We start from the raw sequence: 18,361 nt of genomic DNA on the forward strand, positions 1-18,361 counted from the left end.
GGCCGAGTAGGATAGTCTTCCAGGATCAGTATTCTTGTGGGTCCGTAGGTGACTGTGGAGCCCTATTCTTGATCTGCATCTTCTCCCGCAGTGAGGGCATTGGTTTCCAGGTGGAAGGCAGTCCCGGTCGGGGTTGGCTTGACGCGCCTTCCTCTTGGCACGTTTCTCTTTCACTCTTTCATTCGTGCCTCTTCAAATTCTACAGCACTACTGGTCACAGCTGACCTCCAGCTGGAGCGCTCAAGGGCCAGGGCTTCCCAGTTCTCAGTGTCTATGCCAGAGATTTTAAGGTTGGCTTTGAGCCCATCTTTAAATCTCTTTTCCTGTCCACCAACATTCCCTTTTCTATTATTGAGTTCGGAGTAGAGCAACTGCTTTGGGAGACGGTGGTTGGGCATCCGGACAATGTTGCCGGTCCAGCGAAGTTGATGGCGGAGGACCATCGCTTCAATGCTGGTGGTCTTTGCTTCTTCCAGCACGCTGACGTTTGTCCGCCTGTCTTCCCAAGAGATTTGCAGGATTTTCCGGAGGCAGCGCAGATGGAATTGTTCCAGGAGTTGCATGTGACGTCCGTGGACAGTCCATGTTTCACAGGTATATAGCAGGGGTGGGAGGACAATAGCTTTATAAACAAGCACCTTGGTATCCCTACAGATGTCCCGGTCCTCGAACACTCTCTGCTTCATTTGGAAAAATGCTGCACTCGCAGAGCTCAGGAGGTGTTGAATTTCGGTGTCAGTGTTGACTTTTGTGGAGAGGTGGTTGCCAAGGTAGCGGAAATGGTCAACATTTTCTAATGTTATGCTATTAAACTCTGGTTCCGTCTGCCACTGTTAAAAGCCTTGGGGTTGTGTTGGATTCATCGCTGACGATGGAGGCCCAGATCACTGCCATAAGTAAGCAGGCCTTTTTTAATCTTCGCCAGGCAAGGAAATTGGCATCCTACCTTTCGGTAGAAGCATTGGCAACAGTAATCCACGCAACAGTCACCACGAGTTTGGACTATTGCAATGCCTTATATCCTGGCCTTCCGAAGTCAACAACCCAGAAGATTCGGATGATTCAAAATGTGGCAGCCAGACTGCTAGCGGGATCATCTATAAGATCCCATATTACACCGATTCTGCAACAACTGCATTGGCTACCAATAGAACATCGGATCTCTTACAAGATAATGATCCTGACATTTGGAGCTCAAAATGGCCAAGGACCTTTATATCTTAGGGACTGCCTCATTCCTTTTCCCCATCAGTGGTCACCTCGATCCACCCAGGAAAATCTCCTCTACATACCGGGTCCTAGGGAGGCACATTTGGAAGCTACAAGGCGTAGAGCTTTTTCGATCTATGCTCCAATTCTGTGGAACTCATTGTGTGACGGCGCGTGTGGCGCCTCATATATTTAGAACTGTTTGTTGCAGGATTTTAAACTGCCATTTTATTTCTGTCTACCTTGTACATGTATAGTTAAATTTCATTGGTTACTATAGCTGTCAATTTATTGTTGTTGTGCACCAATTGGTTTGTTTCCCCAGTTCAGTTGTTTAGGCTCCGCCCCTTCCAAGGGAGAAAGGGAAGGTTTCTCCCTCACCTTTTTTTACCTCAGTAAAAGACTCATTGGATGGACGTGTCCATAAGCTTGGCCCAAAGCCCCTGGTCAAGGCATTTTTTACTACCAGTTCTTAGGTTTTGACCCCTGAGTCTTATTCTTTATGTTCAAACCTCCTGAACGAAATTGCGAAGACCTCAGGCACCTTCATTCCAGTTCTTTGGCACCATAGGAAAGTCTTGTCCTTCAGTTTAGGCCACTGAACTGGGGTTGTGGTTTGCTCCGGCATCCATAGCCATTGAGAGAGAGGGAACAGGAAAGGCTTCTCAGCTTATTACTCCTAGGACCCTGGGCTTTAGAGTTATAAAGTGTTTTTCCCTGTTGAAACATAAAGTTTGTGCCTGAGAAAGAAAACTAATTATCATCAATAAACACCATTTCGAGTCACTTGTGTTCTGGTCCTTGGGAATTCCAGTTTCCCTAAAGTGAGGGCAAGAAGCAATCCCCTAGGGAAAGCAGTCACGTCCATGCCTCTTTCTCTATAGCCCCAGGCACGACGGCACACATTGCCTCCATATATTAGAGCAATGTCGGAGTTGCGACCTTTTGTAAAGGCGCTCAAGACTTGGCTGTTTGGTTGTGCATTTAAGTAACCGGATCAAATTTTGCCATAGTCACTGCTGAATGTTTTTATGATGTTGAATGTTTTTATGTTGAATGTTTTATATTGCGTATAAGCTATTTTAAATTGTAAGTCGCTCGGAGCACTTTGGTGGAGAGCGACTAATTAAGAAATAAAGTGATGATGATGATGATGATGATGATAATGTTTTATGACAGTGTGGATGGGGCTGAAGACAATACTGGAAGGCTTTTGTACTCTTAAGCAGTGTTTTTCAAGTTTCGGGCCTCAAGGGGGTTTTTTGGACTTCAGCTCCCAGAATTCCTCAGTATTGGCCAAGCTGGCAAGGGCTTCTGGGAACTGAAGTCCAACCCCGTTCAATGTTTGCCCGGGACCGCAGAATGGGGCTGATAGGAACCAAAGGCGCCCGGAACTAACGTTCGCGTGCGACGAGGGAAGGCTTTGGGAGTCGGACGGCCTTCTTCCTCGGCAACGAGCGCTGCTGCCGGTGCTGTCATGGCGGCCGCGGGGCTGTTGTGCCGCCTGGGGAGGCACATGTTGCCCAGAGGGGCCCTGGCTTCGGCTCGTGCGGCAGTGGAAGTCTCAGAGGCCGGGCTGAGGAGCCGGTAGGGGGTTTATTATCTCCTTGAGAGCGGGTGGTCTGGCTCTTCCGTGGAGGCCTTGTCGGTTCTCTGCCTTCCTGCCTTTTGAAAGCAGGGAAAAGGAAGCAAGCCTGGTGTGCAAGGCGCTTGAATCCCAACAGAGTGCTGTTTCAGGGAGCATCGATGCAGTCTGGCACCACTATTAACTGCCCTGGCTCGTGGGAGTTGTAGTTTCACAAGAACTTGAGCCTTCCCTGCCCAAGAGGGTTGGTGCCTTACCAAGTAACAACTTCCAAGATTCCACAGCGTTGAGCCATGGCGCTTAAAGTGGTCTCAAACTAAAGGCATTCTGCAGTGTAGAGCAGGCATGGTAAACTTTGGCCCTCCAGGCGTTTTGGACTTCAACTTCCACAATTCCTAACAGCCGGTAGGCTGTTAGGAATTGTGGGAGTTGAAGTCCAAAACACCTGGAGGGCCGAAGTTTACCATGCCTGGTGTAGAGGCATCCTAAGGCCCCTTCCACACAGCTGAATAAAATCCCACATCTGCTCTAAACTGGAGTATACTGGAGCATACAACCCCCCTGTTGCGCCAACTCCACTGGCTACCGATCTGCTACCAGGCTCAATTCAAAGTGCTGGCGTTGGCCTTTAAAGCCCTAAACGGTTCCGGCCCAAGCTACCTATCCAACCGCATCTCTGCCTATGAACCCACCAGGACTTTGAGATGTTCCGGGGAGGCCCTGCTCTCGATCCCGCCTGCTTCTCAAGCACGGCTGGCGGGAACGAGAGGATAGGGCCTTCTCAGTGGTGGCTCCTCGGCTGTGGAACGCCCTTCCTATGGACATTAGACTACCACCATCTCTAATGGTATTCTGCAAAAAAGTGAAGACCTGGCTGTTTGAGCAGGCGTTCAAATAATTAGTGCAATGATTGGTTAATGAACACTGGAATGGAACAGTGGATGACGAATCTGGAACATGTTCTTAATGATGAGACGACAGTGAATGGGTATTGTAGTAACTGTTTATTAATTGTGTAATGTGTTAGGTTGTTAGCTGTTTTTATACTGTAGCACTGAATTTTTGCTGTTCGTATTTGTTGTGAACCGCTGTGAGTCGCCTTCGGGCTGAGAACAGCGGTATATAAGTAAGGCAAATAAATAAATAAATAAATAATAACTTTATTTATACCCTGCCACCATCTCCCCAAGGGACTCGGAGCGGCTTACATGAGGCCAAGCCCAACAACACATCAGAAACATCAAGCAATAATAAAAACAACAAGCAATAAACAAAATAAACAATACAATTAATATATCTCACAAGTAGACAATAACACACAAGAATTTAAAAACCTATGGCTGGGCGAGATGTAATAGTTAAAATCTTTAAAAATAAATGCTGGACATGAACAGAGGATGTATCTATTAGGAGGGTTTTAAATCAAAAGTAAAGAGCAACCCAACAGGTAATTAAAGTGCTTCTCAGAGTATTTGCAGGGAATTGTTTCCTTTATTCAGGGAAGCCACATTTTCAGGCTCCTCCTAAAGACTGCCAATGTGGGGGCTTGTCTGATATCCTTGGGGAGTGAGTGCCAGAGTAGAGGGGCAACCATGGAGAAGGCCCTCTGCCTCGTCCCCACCAATCATGCCTGCGAGGGAGGTGGGAGCGAGAACAGGACCTCCCCAGATGAACAAAGAGATCGTGTGGGTTCGTACACAGAAATGAGGCCATGCAGGTAGACGGGTCCCAAACCATTTAGGGCTTTGTAGGTCAGAACCTGCACCTTGAATTGGGATCGGAAAATGAACAGCAGCCAATGGAGCTCCTTAAACAGGGGGTTGACCGCTCCCTGTAAGTCGTCCCAATAAGTAGCTTGGCTGCCACCCACAGGACCATTTGAAATTTCTGAGCCATCTTCAAGGGCAGCCCCACGTAGAGTGCATTACAGTAATCCAGTCTGGAGGTGACTAAGGCGTGGACCACCCAGGCCAGATCAGACTTCATATGTCAGTGTAGATAACCCAGTTCAGATATTGTGGGATTATGTGCCTTGATATTCTGGGTTATATAACTCTGCGGAAGGGCCCTGAGTCAGGGTACTTTGTTTTTCCATTCAGGGGCTGAAGAGGTTTTTTCCCCAACAGTTATTGTGTGTCTTCAGATGATTCCTATCACAGGCATTTTCAAACCAATATTGAAGAAAGTGGGTTTGCAGTGCTGATCACTACAAGCAGTCCCCAAATTACGAACATGATGATATCTGTAGGTTTGTTCTTAAGTTCAGTTTGTAGGCAAGTCAGAACAAGTACATCTTTAAGTGTACTTCCAGCCAAATTGATACCTATATTAGCTTTGGATAACATAGGATGGGGTTAACACCCAGGCCTGTAGCCAGAGGTGGCTAAGGTTTCTTAACCCCCACTCTACCCCACCCCACCCCGCCATTCCCAACACATGCTTCAGATCAAAAAGAAAACTCTGGTTTACTCATGAAGTGGTTAATCAGTTAATTCACCCCTTGTGGTGTTTGTTTTGCTGACTGTGTACCCTCTTCAGAAGATTTCACCTCACTTTCTGTCCCTGTGAGCATTGGGTTTTGAAAGAAAAATAGCTTGCTGTGGAAACAAGGATTGGAGATACAAGGCTTACATGGCCGGAATCACTGGGTTGCTGTAAGTTTTTCGTGCTGTATGGTCATGTTCCAGAAGCATTCTCTCCTGATGTTTTGCCTACATCTATGGCAGGCATCCCCAAAGGTTGTGAGGTCTCCCAACCTCTGAGGATGCCTGTCATAGATTTATTTATTTATTTACAGTATTTATATTCCACCCTTCTCACCCTGCAGGTGACTCAGGGCGGATTACAATGTACATATACATGGCAAACATTCAATGCCATAGACACACAACACATATAGACAGTCAGAGGCTATTTAACATTCCAACTTTTCTGGCCACCAGGAGAGCTGTCGCTTCACCGTCCCTCTGCGACAGACACAGGCAAAACGTCAGTAGAGAATGCTTCTGGAACATGGCCATATAGTCTTACAGCAACCCATTGGGGATACAGCTTCAGTTAAGACACACTTTCTGAATGATAACTCTTTCAGAAGTGAATTTCCCTTTCTGGGGGTCAATTTCTCTCACTTCCAGTTGTCTCTCCCCCACTCTTAACTATCTCACCCCCGTTCTTAACTACGATCCCTGTGGCAGAGAATGTTGAAGATTTCTCTGCCTGTCCTTCTCTTCCTTTTTGGAAAGAGATGGTGAATCCTCCCACCAAAAACCCTCCTCCTCTGTGATTTTCCATCATCTCAGCTAAGGGGAGGGCTGTGTCTGAGACTCCAAGTGGGGAGGGGAGAGCAGACATGCTCAGCGCATGGCAGCATGATGCACATGTGCAGGCAAGGGAGAGTGTGTGAGGTTGGAGGAAGGCTCATTCCAGTGACTTCTGTGTGGGAAGTTTGCCATGTATATGTGCATTGTGATCCACCCTGAGTCCCCTGCAGGGTGAGAAGGGCGGAATATAAATGTTATAAATAAATAATAAGTTTGGTCCAATTCTGTCATTGGTGGGGTTCAAAATGCCCTTTGATTGCAGGTGAACTATAAATCCCAGCAACGACAACTCCCAAATGTCAAGTCTATTTCCCCCAAACTCCATCAGTGTTCACATTTGGGTATATTGAGTATTCGTGCCAAGTTTGGTCCAGATCTATCATTGTTTGAGTCCCCAGTACTCTCTGGATATAGATGAACTACAACTCCAAAACTCAAGGTCAGTGCCCATCAAACCCTTTCAGTATTTCCTGTGTGCCAAGTTTGGTTCAATTCCATCATTGGTGAAGTTCAGAATGCTCTTTGATTGTAGATTAACCATAAATCCCAGCAACTACAACTCCAAAATGACAAAATCAATCCCCCCCCCCCCCAACACCAAGAGTATTCAAATTTGGGCGTATTGGGTATTTGCACCAAATTTGGTCCAGTGAATGAAAACATATCCTGCATATCAGATATTTGCATTGCAATTCATAACAGTAGCAAAATTACAGTTCTGAAGTAGCAACGGGAATAACTTTATGGTTGAGGATCACCACAACACGAGGAACACAACACGAGGTATTAAGGAGTCAAGGCATTAGGAAGGTTGAGAAACACTGCTCTGTTGGGTCAAAGAAAAGAAAATGTATGAAGTGTTACATTCTCATATGATTAATATGGTTTTTTTAAAGATATACATATTTAGCAGAAAATTCACACACTTTCTTGGAGCTTTTGAGTAAATCTGAACTCCTTAATAGTAATTGTGTTTCAGCCTCCACTTTTATTTCTTTTGCTTAATGAAACTATTTTGTTAGAAAGTCCAAAGACATGAATCTTCAGGTTTTTCTAAATTTTTGAACTGTCACACAATCACCATGAAAATAGCCAAATTGCTCATATTTTATTGTCAAGGTACAATGTAGATAATATTTGGGCTTCCAAAGGTAAGGCATTCTACTCATAGTGTTGCAAATGAATTCTGAGATTCCTACTGCCTTTCTTTTGAGGAATGCCTTACAGGTGTCTAACAGTCATGCATTTCTTTTTTAAAGATCTCTTGGCTTTTAGTGAAATATTATAATGGTCAGGATTAAAGAAGTAAACACTTAGAAATGTGACAGCATATTTCATTTTCTCAAGGATTTTTCTGTTTGTGTTTCAAGGGGCCCATGCTGGATCGTAGCCAGACACATTAATAACAATAACACATGGTGGGATGAGCATCTTTCAGAAGAGAATGTCAAGTTACTTAAAACATTTGTGAAAGAAGAAATCCAAGCTCAAACAGCCAGTAAGCTTTGCCCACTGAAAGATGAACCTTGGCCTTTGCAACCATGGCAACCAGGTTTGTATATAATTGAATCAGATAAAGCAATGGGGGACAATACTTGATGTTGCACTTTGAGCCTGCCATTATTTTTATTGTGTTTAAAATCAATGAATGTGGTTCAGTACATTCTAGACTCAGCTCACACAACACAGAACAAATTGTGTTCCATTTATTACCCACCCATTTTCCGAAACCAACATATGCAAGCCCATTCAGCATGCTGGGCAGCTAATGTCTGTTAGTTACGTTTATTTCCTTTCTTTTCAGTGAGTTCATAGTTTCCTTCCATTATACTTCCTCTTAACAATAATGTGAGATTAGTGAGACTGAGAGATATTGACTGGTACGTTCCAGCAAAGTGAATTCCATGGCTAAATGGAAACTAATCTATAGCAGGAATGGGCAAAGTGGTCCCCAAGGTCTTTTTCTGACACCAGAATCCACCAGATATTGAAAAAAAGCATCAAAACATCCTTTGGGATTGTGGGGGTATTTTCATCACGTTTAGAGGCTCCCTAAGTTACCACCTATTTTGAAACTAGTTTTACTGTAAAATGTTCTCTAGAGGTTAAAGGGCACATTTCCACCATATTTATCCACAGGATAGACCTTTTTTTTGAAACACAAAGTGAATAGGAAGTGGCTTGTACTTAATTTCCTGTTTAACAAGCCTCCCGTGTACCTCAAAGGTTTCAGAACATGTCGAAAATGCCCCATGTCTCCTAGAAGGCATTTTGGGGCAATTAAAAATGCAGAAGTAGTTGTCATAAAAGGTGCTGCTGCTTTTTAAGGTCTCCTGGGGGTTATTGCCCTGTTGTACAGCACTGTGGCTCCAGCCTATAACTGAAATGGTAGAGAGGATAGCACAGCATCATTTTAGACACCAAGTGAAATTACTGACCAAAAATGACTGAGTGTGTTAAGGGGCTCAGTAAAGGACTGGAACCTGGATCTGACAAATTCTCATTACTCCACTTTCAGAAATGGTAAACCTACATCCTACCTAGCTTTTCTTTACCACCAATCAGTCCCAGTCCAGTCAAACTCACAAATGTTTTTTGAAGGGATGGAAGAAAATATGAGAGGTATGGCATGATATATGGGTGCATATCACAAAAACTGCATTATTGGGGCTGTTTTCTCATTTAGCAGTCTTTTTCCACCTGAAGAGGATTGATGTAGGTTTTTAAGTACCCTTTGTTATTGTTATTTAGTAAGCTAGACGTTTTGTAAGTAGGAGTGAATATATTATATTTTCCTTCTACTATTCCTTATAGGTTCCAGAAGAGTTGGTATTATTGCTGTAAAGTTGGGAATGATGCCATTGTGGACCAAGAAGGGTGAAAAATTACCTGTCACATTACTTCAGGTAAGGCAGATTATATTCTAAACTAGGGGGGGGGGGGAACAAATGTTGTACAAACATTCTGTTTTCTACATCCAAGTTGCTGTCCTTTAATCTTGAGTTATTTATTGCCTTATAGTACTTACACTGCTTTTCACCAAGCAAAATCTCAAGTTAGTTTAAAAGAGTAAATCCAGTAACTGATGGCCCTTCCAGACAGGCCCAAATTCCATAATCTGATCCTAGGTTATCTGCTTTAAACTGGATTATATGAATCCTCACTGCCAAATAAACAGAAAACTTGGATCAGATGCTGAGATATAGGGCTTGTCTGGAAGGGCCTAGATTAATATCAGTCTTAAAAAGAATTTGGAGAGTTCCTTCATTCTTTAAAGATAGGATTTAATCTGGCAGTTGGTATGACTCTATAACCTTTCAAGTACATCATCTTCTTTAGCATCCTTCCAGAATTGCATAGCAGTGATCAGTGCTATGAGCAAGGAACACAAAGTTTCCATCCTACAAAAATCATTGGTGTATGCCCATTTCAAGCATTTGTGATAAACAGTCTGAACAGAAGGAAAATAAAATAGCCTCTTAAAAGCTTATCTTGAAAGAGGTTGTGATTTGCTATAAAGAAGTGGCTATGCAGAAGCGCCATTATGGACAATACATAACAGGTCTGTGTAGTCATCAGTCTTGTGGAATCTTCTTTATTATTGTTTTTAGCTAGAACTAGAACCACATGAAAAATGGGGTTCTGGAGGGGAAACACATAGTAACTTAGGGGAAGATTAATTTTTTTCCTGTGTGCTGGGATTGATTGAATTTATTAGTATAAATCTACATCACAGTTACTGTATATCAGCAATTTCTAGCAAAAGAACTTACTATTAGAGTTGCACAAAGTAAAAGCATCCAATTAGTCTTCAGATCTTACAAATGATGAACTTAGAGAAAATTGACTAGAGGTTGAGCCTCCCTTATCTGAAATGGTTCAAACTATGAAACGTTTGAGATTTTTGATTTGTTTCAGGTTTTGAAACCTGTATTTACAGGTGCATAGTGATTGTGGGACAGGATTTTTTTTTCTGAAGGAGCTCTGATGGGGGAAAGAGAAGAGGGAGAAGGTGGGGAGGATTCTGCTTACAAAAGACCACTGCAAAAAAGGAGACATTCCAGACACTTCTATCAACATCCTTTTTGCCCTTTTAGTAAAGCAGTCAGGAATGGAGGGGAAAATCCTCCCTTCCTCTGTGAGCCTTTTTCATTATCTCTGGGCTGAATACAGATGGGAACAAATGGAGTTGTTCTGCTTTTGCCCTAACATCCTGCTTCCAGGATGCCTGCCTCACGGATTACTACAATTGACAAGCATTAGATATGTGACCAATCCCTTTTCCACAAGGCAGAAGTAGGTGTCTGGCAACAAATAATTTAGGTGTCTGGAGTGTTCTGGATTTCAGATTTCCACATAAGGGAGACTCAAGTTGTAATACATGAGCAACCATAGCAGAGGTAGGGGATTTTCCTGGCAATTTTCGATTTTATCAATAACAGGACATCCCATTACCTCTTATTTTACACTCGATTAAAACTAAGTCTTAGAGACAACTTACTCCAGCAAACATGTGCAGAACTGCATCCTTTTTATTTGTACTAAAACACTAAAAATCAGAAAAAATGCTGATCTAGTCACTTAGAAATAAGTCTGTTTTTACCAATCTCTCATTTTAGGGAGGAAAACCTTTTTTCCTTGATGCCTTTATCTGCCAATTAGGATCATCTTCAGAATCTCTTTTCTTGGTTCTTTCATCTTCTGTATTTATTCATGTAGTTGTTGAGATGGAGTCTTTTTCTGTGGTTACTGTTCTCTGAGAACATTAGTTTTATTTGTTATGAATTGTATTTTATTGTATCATAAGCAATTGGAGTGTGAGTCCCTTAAATGAGTGGAAGCATTAGATTATAAGTTGCCAAATGTTGCAGTATGAGACTTTGTGTGCCAGCATTCCTCAATTTAGTTCCTGCTACCCCCTCCATATATTAGGACTAGAACTTCCATCCTTCCTAACCATTGACCATTGATCTTGCACAAACAAGTCTATTTATCAGAATCCAAAACATCTTGAGGGTGTTCTGCAGTGACCGCTGCATCACTCAGTGGCATCTTACAGTAATATGTTTTGCTTGATGACCAAAATAAATGGGGTAATATAACATGTTTACTGTAATGATTTATCTTTTGAAGGTTCAAGACTGCCATGTGATACGGCACATACCAAAAGAAGAAAGTGACGGGAAATACCCTGCTCTAATTGTTGGAGGGAAAAATGGATCTCAGTTTCGTGTAAGTTGATTATGTAACTTTTTAAAAAAAAACTGGGAAAGTAATTTTGTTTCTTTACAGTATTTATTTATCATATCAGGAGCGAACCAAACAGTTGTATTGCATTAAAAACAAACAAACAAAACACAAAGTTTGCAAGCTTGGTAGTTGATTAAATGTCCTTTGACCAGTAGCTGGCCACTTGGAGTGCCTCTGATGTTGCTGCAAGAAGGTCCTCCATTGTGCATGTGGCAGGGCTCAGGTTGCATTGCAGCAGGTGGTCTGTAGTTTGCTCTTCTCCACACTCGCATGTCATCGATTCCACTTTGTAGCCCCATTTCTTAAGATTGGCTCTGCCATCTCGTGACGCCAGAGCACAGTCTCTTCAGCGCCTTCCAAGTCGCCCTGTTTTCTGTGTGCCCAGGGAGGAGTCTCTCATTTGGTATCAACCATTGATTGAGGTTCTGGGTTTGAGCCTGCCACTTTTGGACTCTCGCTTACTGAGGTGTTCCAGCGAGTGTCTCTATAGATCTTAGAAAACTATTTCTTGATTTAAGTTGTTGACGTGCTGGCTGATAACCAAACGGGGTGGGCTGGAGATGTCACTGCCTTAGTCCTTTCACTATTGGTTGCTACTTCCCGGCGGATGTCAGGTGGTGCAATACCGGCTAAACAGTGTAATTTCTCCAGTGGTGTAGGGCACAGACACCCTGTGATAATGCGGCATGTTTCATTAAGAGCCACAGCCACTGTTTCAGCGTGGTGAGATGTGTTCCACATGTGTTCCACACTGGGCATGCATACTCAGCAGCAGAGTAGCATAGTGCAAGGGCAGATGTCTTCACTGTATCTGGTTGTGATCCCCAGGTTGTACCAGTCAGCTTTCGTATGATATTCTTTACAGTGCATTCATAAGATACATTCCAAGGGGATACATTCCAAGATCCCTCATTGAATCTTGAAGTTGTGCGTAATAGCAAACTATATGTTGGAATTCAACCCCACACTGCTCAAGTCTGCATTCTCAATTAGGAACAGTTAGTTAGTTTAGGAATAGGCTGAGGGAATCCCTTCCCCTCTGACTTCTGAATGACAGTTGGAATGTATCTATTAGTTCTCTCCTCTCACTATTGCTCTCATTCATATTGGTTATGTAGAATATGTACTTTGCAGGTGCATTGCATGCCTCTGTTTCAGTTTTCTGCTTTTTACGTCTGAGTATTGAGACCTCTCTCTGCTTGTGTGTGTCAGGAGAGATTTTTCCCTCTCTTGGAATTTTTTTCCTCTTTTAAACCCTAGAGAGATGGAGTTGGAGAGTAGCTCAGACCTAGTTTATTGCTATAAAGAAATGTAGTTTTTTTATTTTGCAAATAAACCTTTTGCAATTTTTAAAGACTGAACTCTGCATCTTTGGCTCTGAAGCTCTAAATTATTTTCCGACCACAACACTTCACGCTGTGCCTGTTGTGAGCTGAAGACTATGAGACCATGTTATAACTCTCATGACTTGCTTGTGGGATTGTTCAAGTCAGGTGATAATAGAGGTTCCTCATCCTGTTTAGGGGGCACACTATAGTTTGAAAAAAATCATGAACACGTTCCTATGCACACTGCATATTTCTTATTTGTAGTTCAAAAAAGAAACCATGAAAGAATAATACAATATATAAAACAAAGAATAATTTTAACCAACATAAACATACCAGTCTTTCAGTGCGAAATGTGGGTCTGCTTCTGGCTGATGACAGATTCAAGATTTTTGTTTTGTGCCTTCAACTCATTTCAGACAGTGGCATATGTTGTGAGGGCTTTGATTGTGGTGCGGGCAGGGGGAGCCCACTTTTTCTAGGGCCCTGAGGAGCCCGATTTTTCTAGGGCTCTGATTCCCTGGGTGGGTGGGTGGGTGGGTGGGAGGAAGGAAGGAAGGAAGGAAGGAAGGAAGGAAGGAAGGAAGGAAGGAAATCGAGGAAGGGAGGTCTGGGGAGAGAGAACTGGTGGAAATTTGGACAGGGTCCGCAATTGGCTTCCGGTCCGGACTTCGTGCAAGCCTGCCTTAGGAAAACTACAGTCAGTTGGAGTCCTAGTTCATTGTGGCAGCTGATCCCTTTTTCTGAGAATAAATTATCTTTGTTTCTCACACTTCATATTAACTAACCTGTCATTCTGTATGTAGTATTTTGAAGATTCATTCTGTTGTTCATAATGGAAATCAATGTAAGAAAGTCTAATTAGGGTTAGATATTTATTTCTTTTATATTACTGATTTATAAATGTGTAAGAATCTCTTAAGATGTGACAGTTCAAAGCGATTTTTGCCTATGTCTCTTCCCACAGAATTGTGAGTGTTGGCTAATATTATGTAATTAGGTTCAAAGCCAGTAGTGCAAAAATTTATATGATGCTATGCATATACTTTAAATTGTTCTCATAAATTCATTCCAAAATTCAGGTAGGCATTTTCCTTAGGAAAAAAAAATTGTGGCTGACTTTTGCAACACAATCTACCAGGTGGTGATTATTCAAGTGTATCACTACTGTCAGTCTCTTAAATTGCTTTCAGAGGGGTATCCATTTATAGCATAAAATTCAGATATATGGCTTTATCTATTTTCAGTTTTCATTCATTTAGCTTCTATTTAGTTAATAGGATGAGAGGTAAACTCAAGGACATTTCCTGAATTAATCCTTATCTGTATTTTGTTAATTTTAAAAGTACCTTTTATTAAGGATTAGTGTTCCTGGTATGTTCAATTAACATTACAAACTTAAAGGAATCACACCATTCTAATTTTTGTTCTGACTTTGGACTTGTGCGTATATTATTGAACTCGGACTTTCCACATTAGTGCATTTTTAAACAATAGTATTGATATAATATGGGTCAAGAGCTCAATGGAATTCCTGTAAGATAGGCACTTTGGCCCATAACTTACTGTTATGGATGTCCCATATTTTGATTTTGTGTTATTTTATTTGTACATAGTATTTTAGTAGATTTTTAAACCATTGTTTATGAGAAATTATTCTCCCACGTTGGTTTATAGTAGTCATTAAAACACCACAAGAAGGGTATCCAAAAACAGTATTAAAATGTTGTTGTTAAAAGAAAATATAATAACAAAGAAACGAGCACATACATCAGTAATGATGAGCACAAAAATAAGAAAACAAATAAAATCAGCATTCAAATGTCAGCACAGCAAGTGATTGCATTACCATAGCAGTATACATAGTACATGAATGATGATGTATAAATAAATGATGCAAAAACTGCCTGGAGGGAAAGATCTTTAAAGTTCATTTAAAAACCAGCAAGAATTTTCAAACTAAATAACACTCTACAGAAGTATTTGAAACATCATATAACCGTTTTATAACGTACATATATTACACTAGGCTGTGTTTACACATAACCACAATTTAGTTATAACAACAAGCCTATGAAAGTTTCAAACATGAAAACTTTCCTTAATCATAGCCATAATCAACTATAGACAACAAGGTGACTGGGGGCTAAAATTGAGTTTTAGTTTCAGTTTCATTGCTATCTATGAACCCCAAAGCCATTGTTAACCATGTGTTGTTGAAGGCTTTCATGACCAGAATCACTGGGTTGCTGTGAGTTTTCCGGGCTGTATGGCCATGTTCCAGAAGCATTATCTCCTGACGCTTCACCCACATCTATGGCGGGCATTCTCAGAAGTTGTAAAGTCTGTTGCAGAGTACTTGATGAACCAACCTGGACACAGCATATTATTTGAGAACACAGAAATGCTGGACCACTCTAAGAACCACCATGTCAGACTACACAGAGAAGCACTTGAAATCCATAAACATGTGGATAATGTCAACAGAAAGGAGAAAACCATGAAAATGAACAAAATCTGGCTATCAATATTAAAAAAAACTTTAAAATTAAGACAGTAAATAAAAAAACAACACTCAGAAAACAGGGGAATTCCAGACAGGAAACAATCAAGGCCAGCCAACATCTCCCAACAAGGGATTCCCCCAGGCAGGAAGCAGTTAGACTTTGAAGCTGCAAGACTGTTCACTGCTAATCAAGCTGGCCAATTGTAACATTCACACTTCCCTCAAACATACAAACGTTCTTTCTCCCACCCTGGACATTCCACAGATATATAAATCCCACTTGCCTAGTTTCCAACAGACCTTACAAACTCTGAGGATGCCTGCCATAGATGTGGCCGAAAAGTCAGAAGAGAATGATTCTGGAACATGGCCATATAACCCGGAAAACTCACAGCAAACCTATCATTAACCATGTTTTACTAAGTTGTGCCAGCTTTGAAGAAACCAACGAAGTACAGTTACTACCAGCTGTAATTTGGACAGGTTTAGATGTTATTCTTAAGCTTGATTTGATTTTTAAAAATAGATTGAAAAGCTTCACATCCCTCCCAGATTGGATGAGGGGGATAACAGGTTCATTCTTGTAACTCCTAAGTTATGATTCGTTATTCTTCTGAATTATGATTTAGCATTATAGTCGGCCATCCAATTTGCAGGATTCATCCCTATGGTTTTCATCATTCTCAAGTTTGTATCATGCCCCCCACCTCCTGAAGTTGGAACTGCTATACATACAATTAAGTAGGTCTAAGAGTTTCTGAAAACAATGAAATTTTCAAATCATAGGATGGTGCTGTTATATTATCGTAATCTGTAGTCCATGATTTCTTCAAAAAAGATTCTCTTTAATTATTACATTATCTTCTGCTTGGTAGTTTAAATTAGTATTAAACTTCTTATGCTTCTTTATTGTCAGAATATAAATTCTAAAAATATTGCTTTAAAAAATGGTTGTGTTTCTTTTAGAAAGCTGAGTCTGTTCTTGAGATGTACAGAGAAGTTGGTCTCCCTCCAAAACAGAAAATTTCAACATTTCGAGTGACAGAAAATGCTATCATTAAGCCAGGTAATATTTGCAAAATGGAAGACTTTTAATATAATGTTGGATTATTATTTTTTTGTCGTGTCAGGAGCGACCTGAGAATCTGCAAGTCGCTTCTGGTGTGAGAATTGGCCGTCTGCAAAGACGTTGCCCAGGGGACGCCCGGATGATTTGATGTTTTTATCATCCTTGTGGGAGGCTTCTCTCATGTCCCCGCATGAGGAGCTGGAGCTGATAGAGGGAGCTCATCCGTCTCTCCCCGGATTCGAACCTGTGACCTGTCAGTCTTCAGTCCTGCCGGCACAGGGGTTTAACCCACTGCGCCATCGGGGGCTCCATGTTGGATAATATCGGTATTTACAGAGAGGTTCAAAAGCATGCTGGCATGTTTTAATATCCAGGAATAGAGGGGACTAAATCTCATACATGTAAAAGGTTGTATTCCATAGGAAGATAAAATTACTGTTAATGTCCTATATGCTTAGCTGTTTTTTAAGTGCTTATTTTGAAATGTGACTTTTAAAAAATTACTTTTTGATACAAACAAGTCTTATTTACAATCAAAGTGGTGTGCAATCAAAAATCAATCAATAGAAAAAAGGAAAGAAAAAGAAAAAAAGTAATGAAGTTTTAACATCCCATGTGCAGAACCAAACAAAAAAAGCGAAAACAAACTAAAATAGAAATACACAATAATATATTTTTCCAAAGTAAGAGGAAGGAATTAAAAGGGAAAGCTTTTTTTTTGCATTGGGTTCATCCACTGTTTCCACTACATATACAGGGTTAGTCAAAATGAATAGGCCAATAAGATGGTTTAAGGCAATAATATTGGCCTATTCATTTTGACTAACCCTGTATATCTACCCTGTAGTCCATATACTACAGGTTAGATATATATGCAGTCCAAACAGTGGCCAAGACACTGAATGTTGCTACAATGATGTAGTTAAAATCCATCTCCTCACCTGATCCCCTAAATTCCCTGTTGGTTCCTGTCATCATTGCTTGTCACACTGCAAATTGCTGGTGGCAGAGCACTGGTGGCATAATGCTGCAGACTTTCTTTGGCTGCTACAGCTGTCTAATTTGGGGTGGGGTCTGGGGACATTCGTGATTTTAAGAATGGTGCATTGATGATATGAATAGCAACATTAATGAGTTTGTAAGACTTTTCAAATTCTGGACAGATTGCCAGTCAGCATTTTCATGTAACTTGAGGCTTACTCTCTTGATTGTCTTATTTATGCATGCTTAGTAATCACTGATACTAATTATTTGCAACTTCATGCGTTTGCTTTTTTTTTTTTTACATCCCCCCTCCCCCACATGTATTTTTAGGCACTCCTCTTTATGCAGCCCACTTTCGTCCTGGGCAGTACGTGGATGTCACTGCAAAAACGTAAGTTGTACCCTATAGCTATTAACATGTTGAAATGAGCAATTAGTGGTGTGTGTTATGTTTTCTGGTAATTTGATTTATCAGGCAGGCCCCATCCCTCCTTGTCTTTAGAACAAAGCTTAAGACCTGGCTTTCTACACAGGTGTTTGGACAATAGGATATTACAGGAATTTATGTATTTATTTATTTACTATATTTCTATACCGCCCTCCTCAGCCCGAAGGCGACTCAGGACAGTTTACAGAACGGCACAATTTGATGCCACAATAATATAAAAACAGCTAAAAGCATATAACATACATAAAATTCTATAAACAGTAAAATCTATAAAAGCATAAATCCTCTACATCTCAATACCAAATCATTATCCGATCACAATTGTCCAGCCTTCAACAGTCCGAATAATGATTTGGCACTTTATATGGTTTTAATCTGTTTTATTGTTTATGTGTTTTAATGGGTCATACATTTTGAATGTTTTATAAATTGATGGGATGTGTTTTATTATTATGTCTATGCGGCATTTAATTTTGCCGGAGTTTGTAAACTGTCTTGAGTCCCTGGCAAGGTGAGAAAAGCAGGGTAGAAACGAAATAAATAAATAAAGGCCTTCTGATGCAGGTTTTTATAGTTATATACTGAAATATAGAAATAAAAGCATTAATAAATAGCACAGAAAAAAATAGTAAAGTTACGGGTCAAAAGTTTTTTTTAATCCA

The 18,361-nt window shown here is 41.0% G+C and overlaps 1 protein-coding gene across 1 annotated transcript in view; it reads left to right on the forward strand.

The window, feature by feature from the left end:
* Window positions 1-2,627: 2,627 nt before the first annotated feature.
* MRPL3 (mitochondrial ribosomal protein L3) overlaps window positions 2,628-18,361 on the forward strand; it is a 36,014-nt gene continuing 20,280 nt past the window's right edge. The window contains exons 1-6 of the mRNA XM_060781820.2: window positions 2,628-2,796; window positions 7,485-7,666; window positions 8,929-9,020; window positions 11,248-11,346; window positions 16,165-16,264; window positions 17,582-17,642. Of these exons, the coding sequence (XP_060637803.2) occupies window positions 2,687-2,796; window positions 7,485-7,666; window positions 8,929-9,020; window positions 11,248-11,346; window positions 16,165-16,264; window positions 17,582-17,642 (644 nt within the window). The 5' untranslated portion in view covers window positions 2,628-2,686. The remainder of the gene's footprint in view (window positions 2,797-7,484; window positions 7,667-8,928; window positions 9,021-11,247; window positions 11,347-16,164; window positions 16,265-17,581; window positions 17,643-18,361) is intronic.

The sequence above is a fragment of the Anolis sagrei genome, chromosome 6 (genome assembly GCF_037176765.1).
Source record: "Anolis sagrei isolate rAnoSag1 chromosome 6, rAnoSag1.mat, whole genome shotgun sequence".
NCBI classification, from domain to species: domain Eukaryota; kingdom Metazoa; phylum Chordata; class Lepidosauria; order Squamata; family Dactyloidae; genus Anolis; species Anolis sagrei.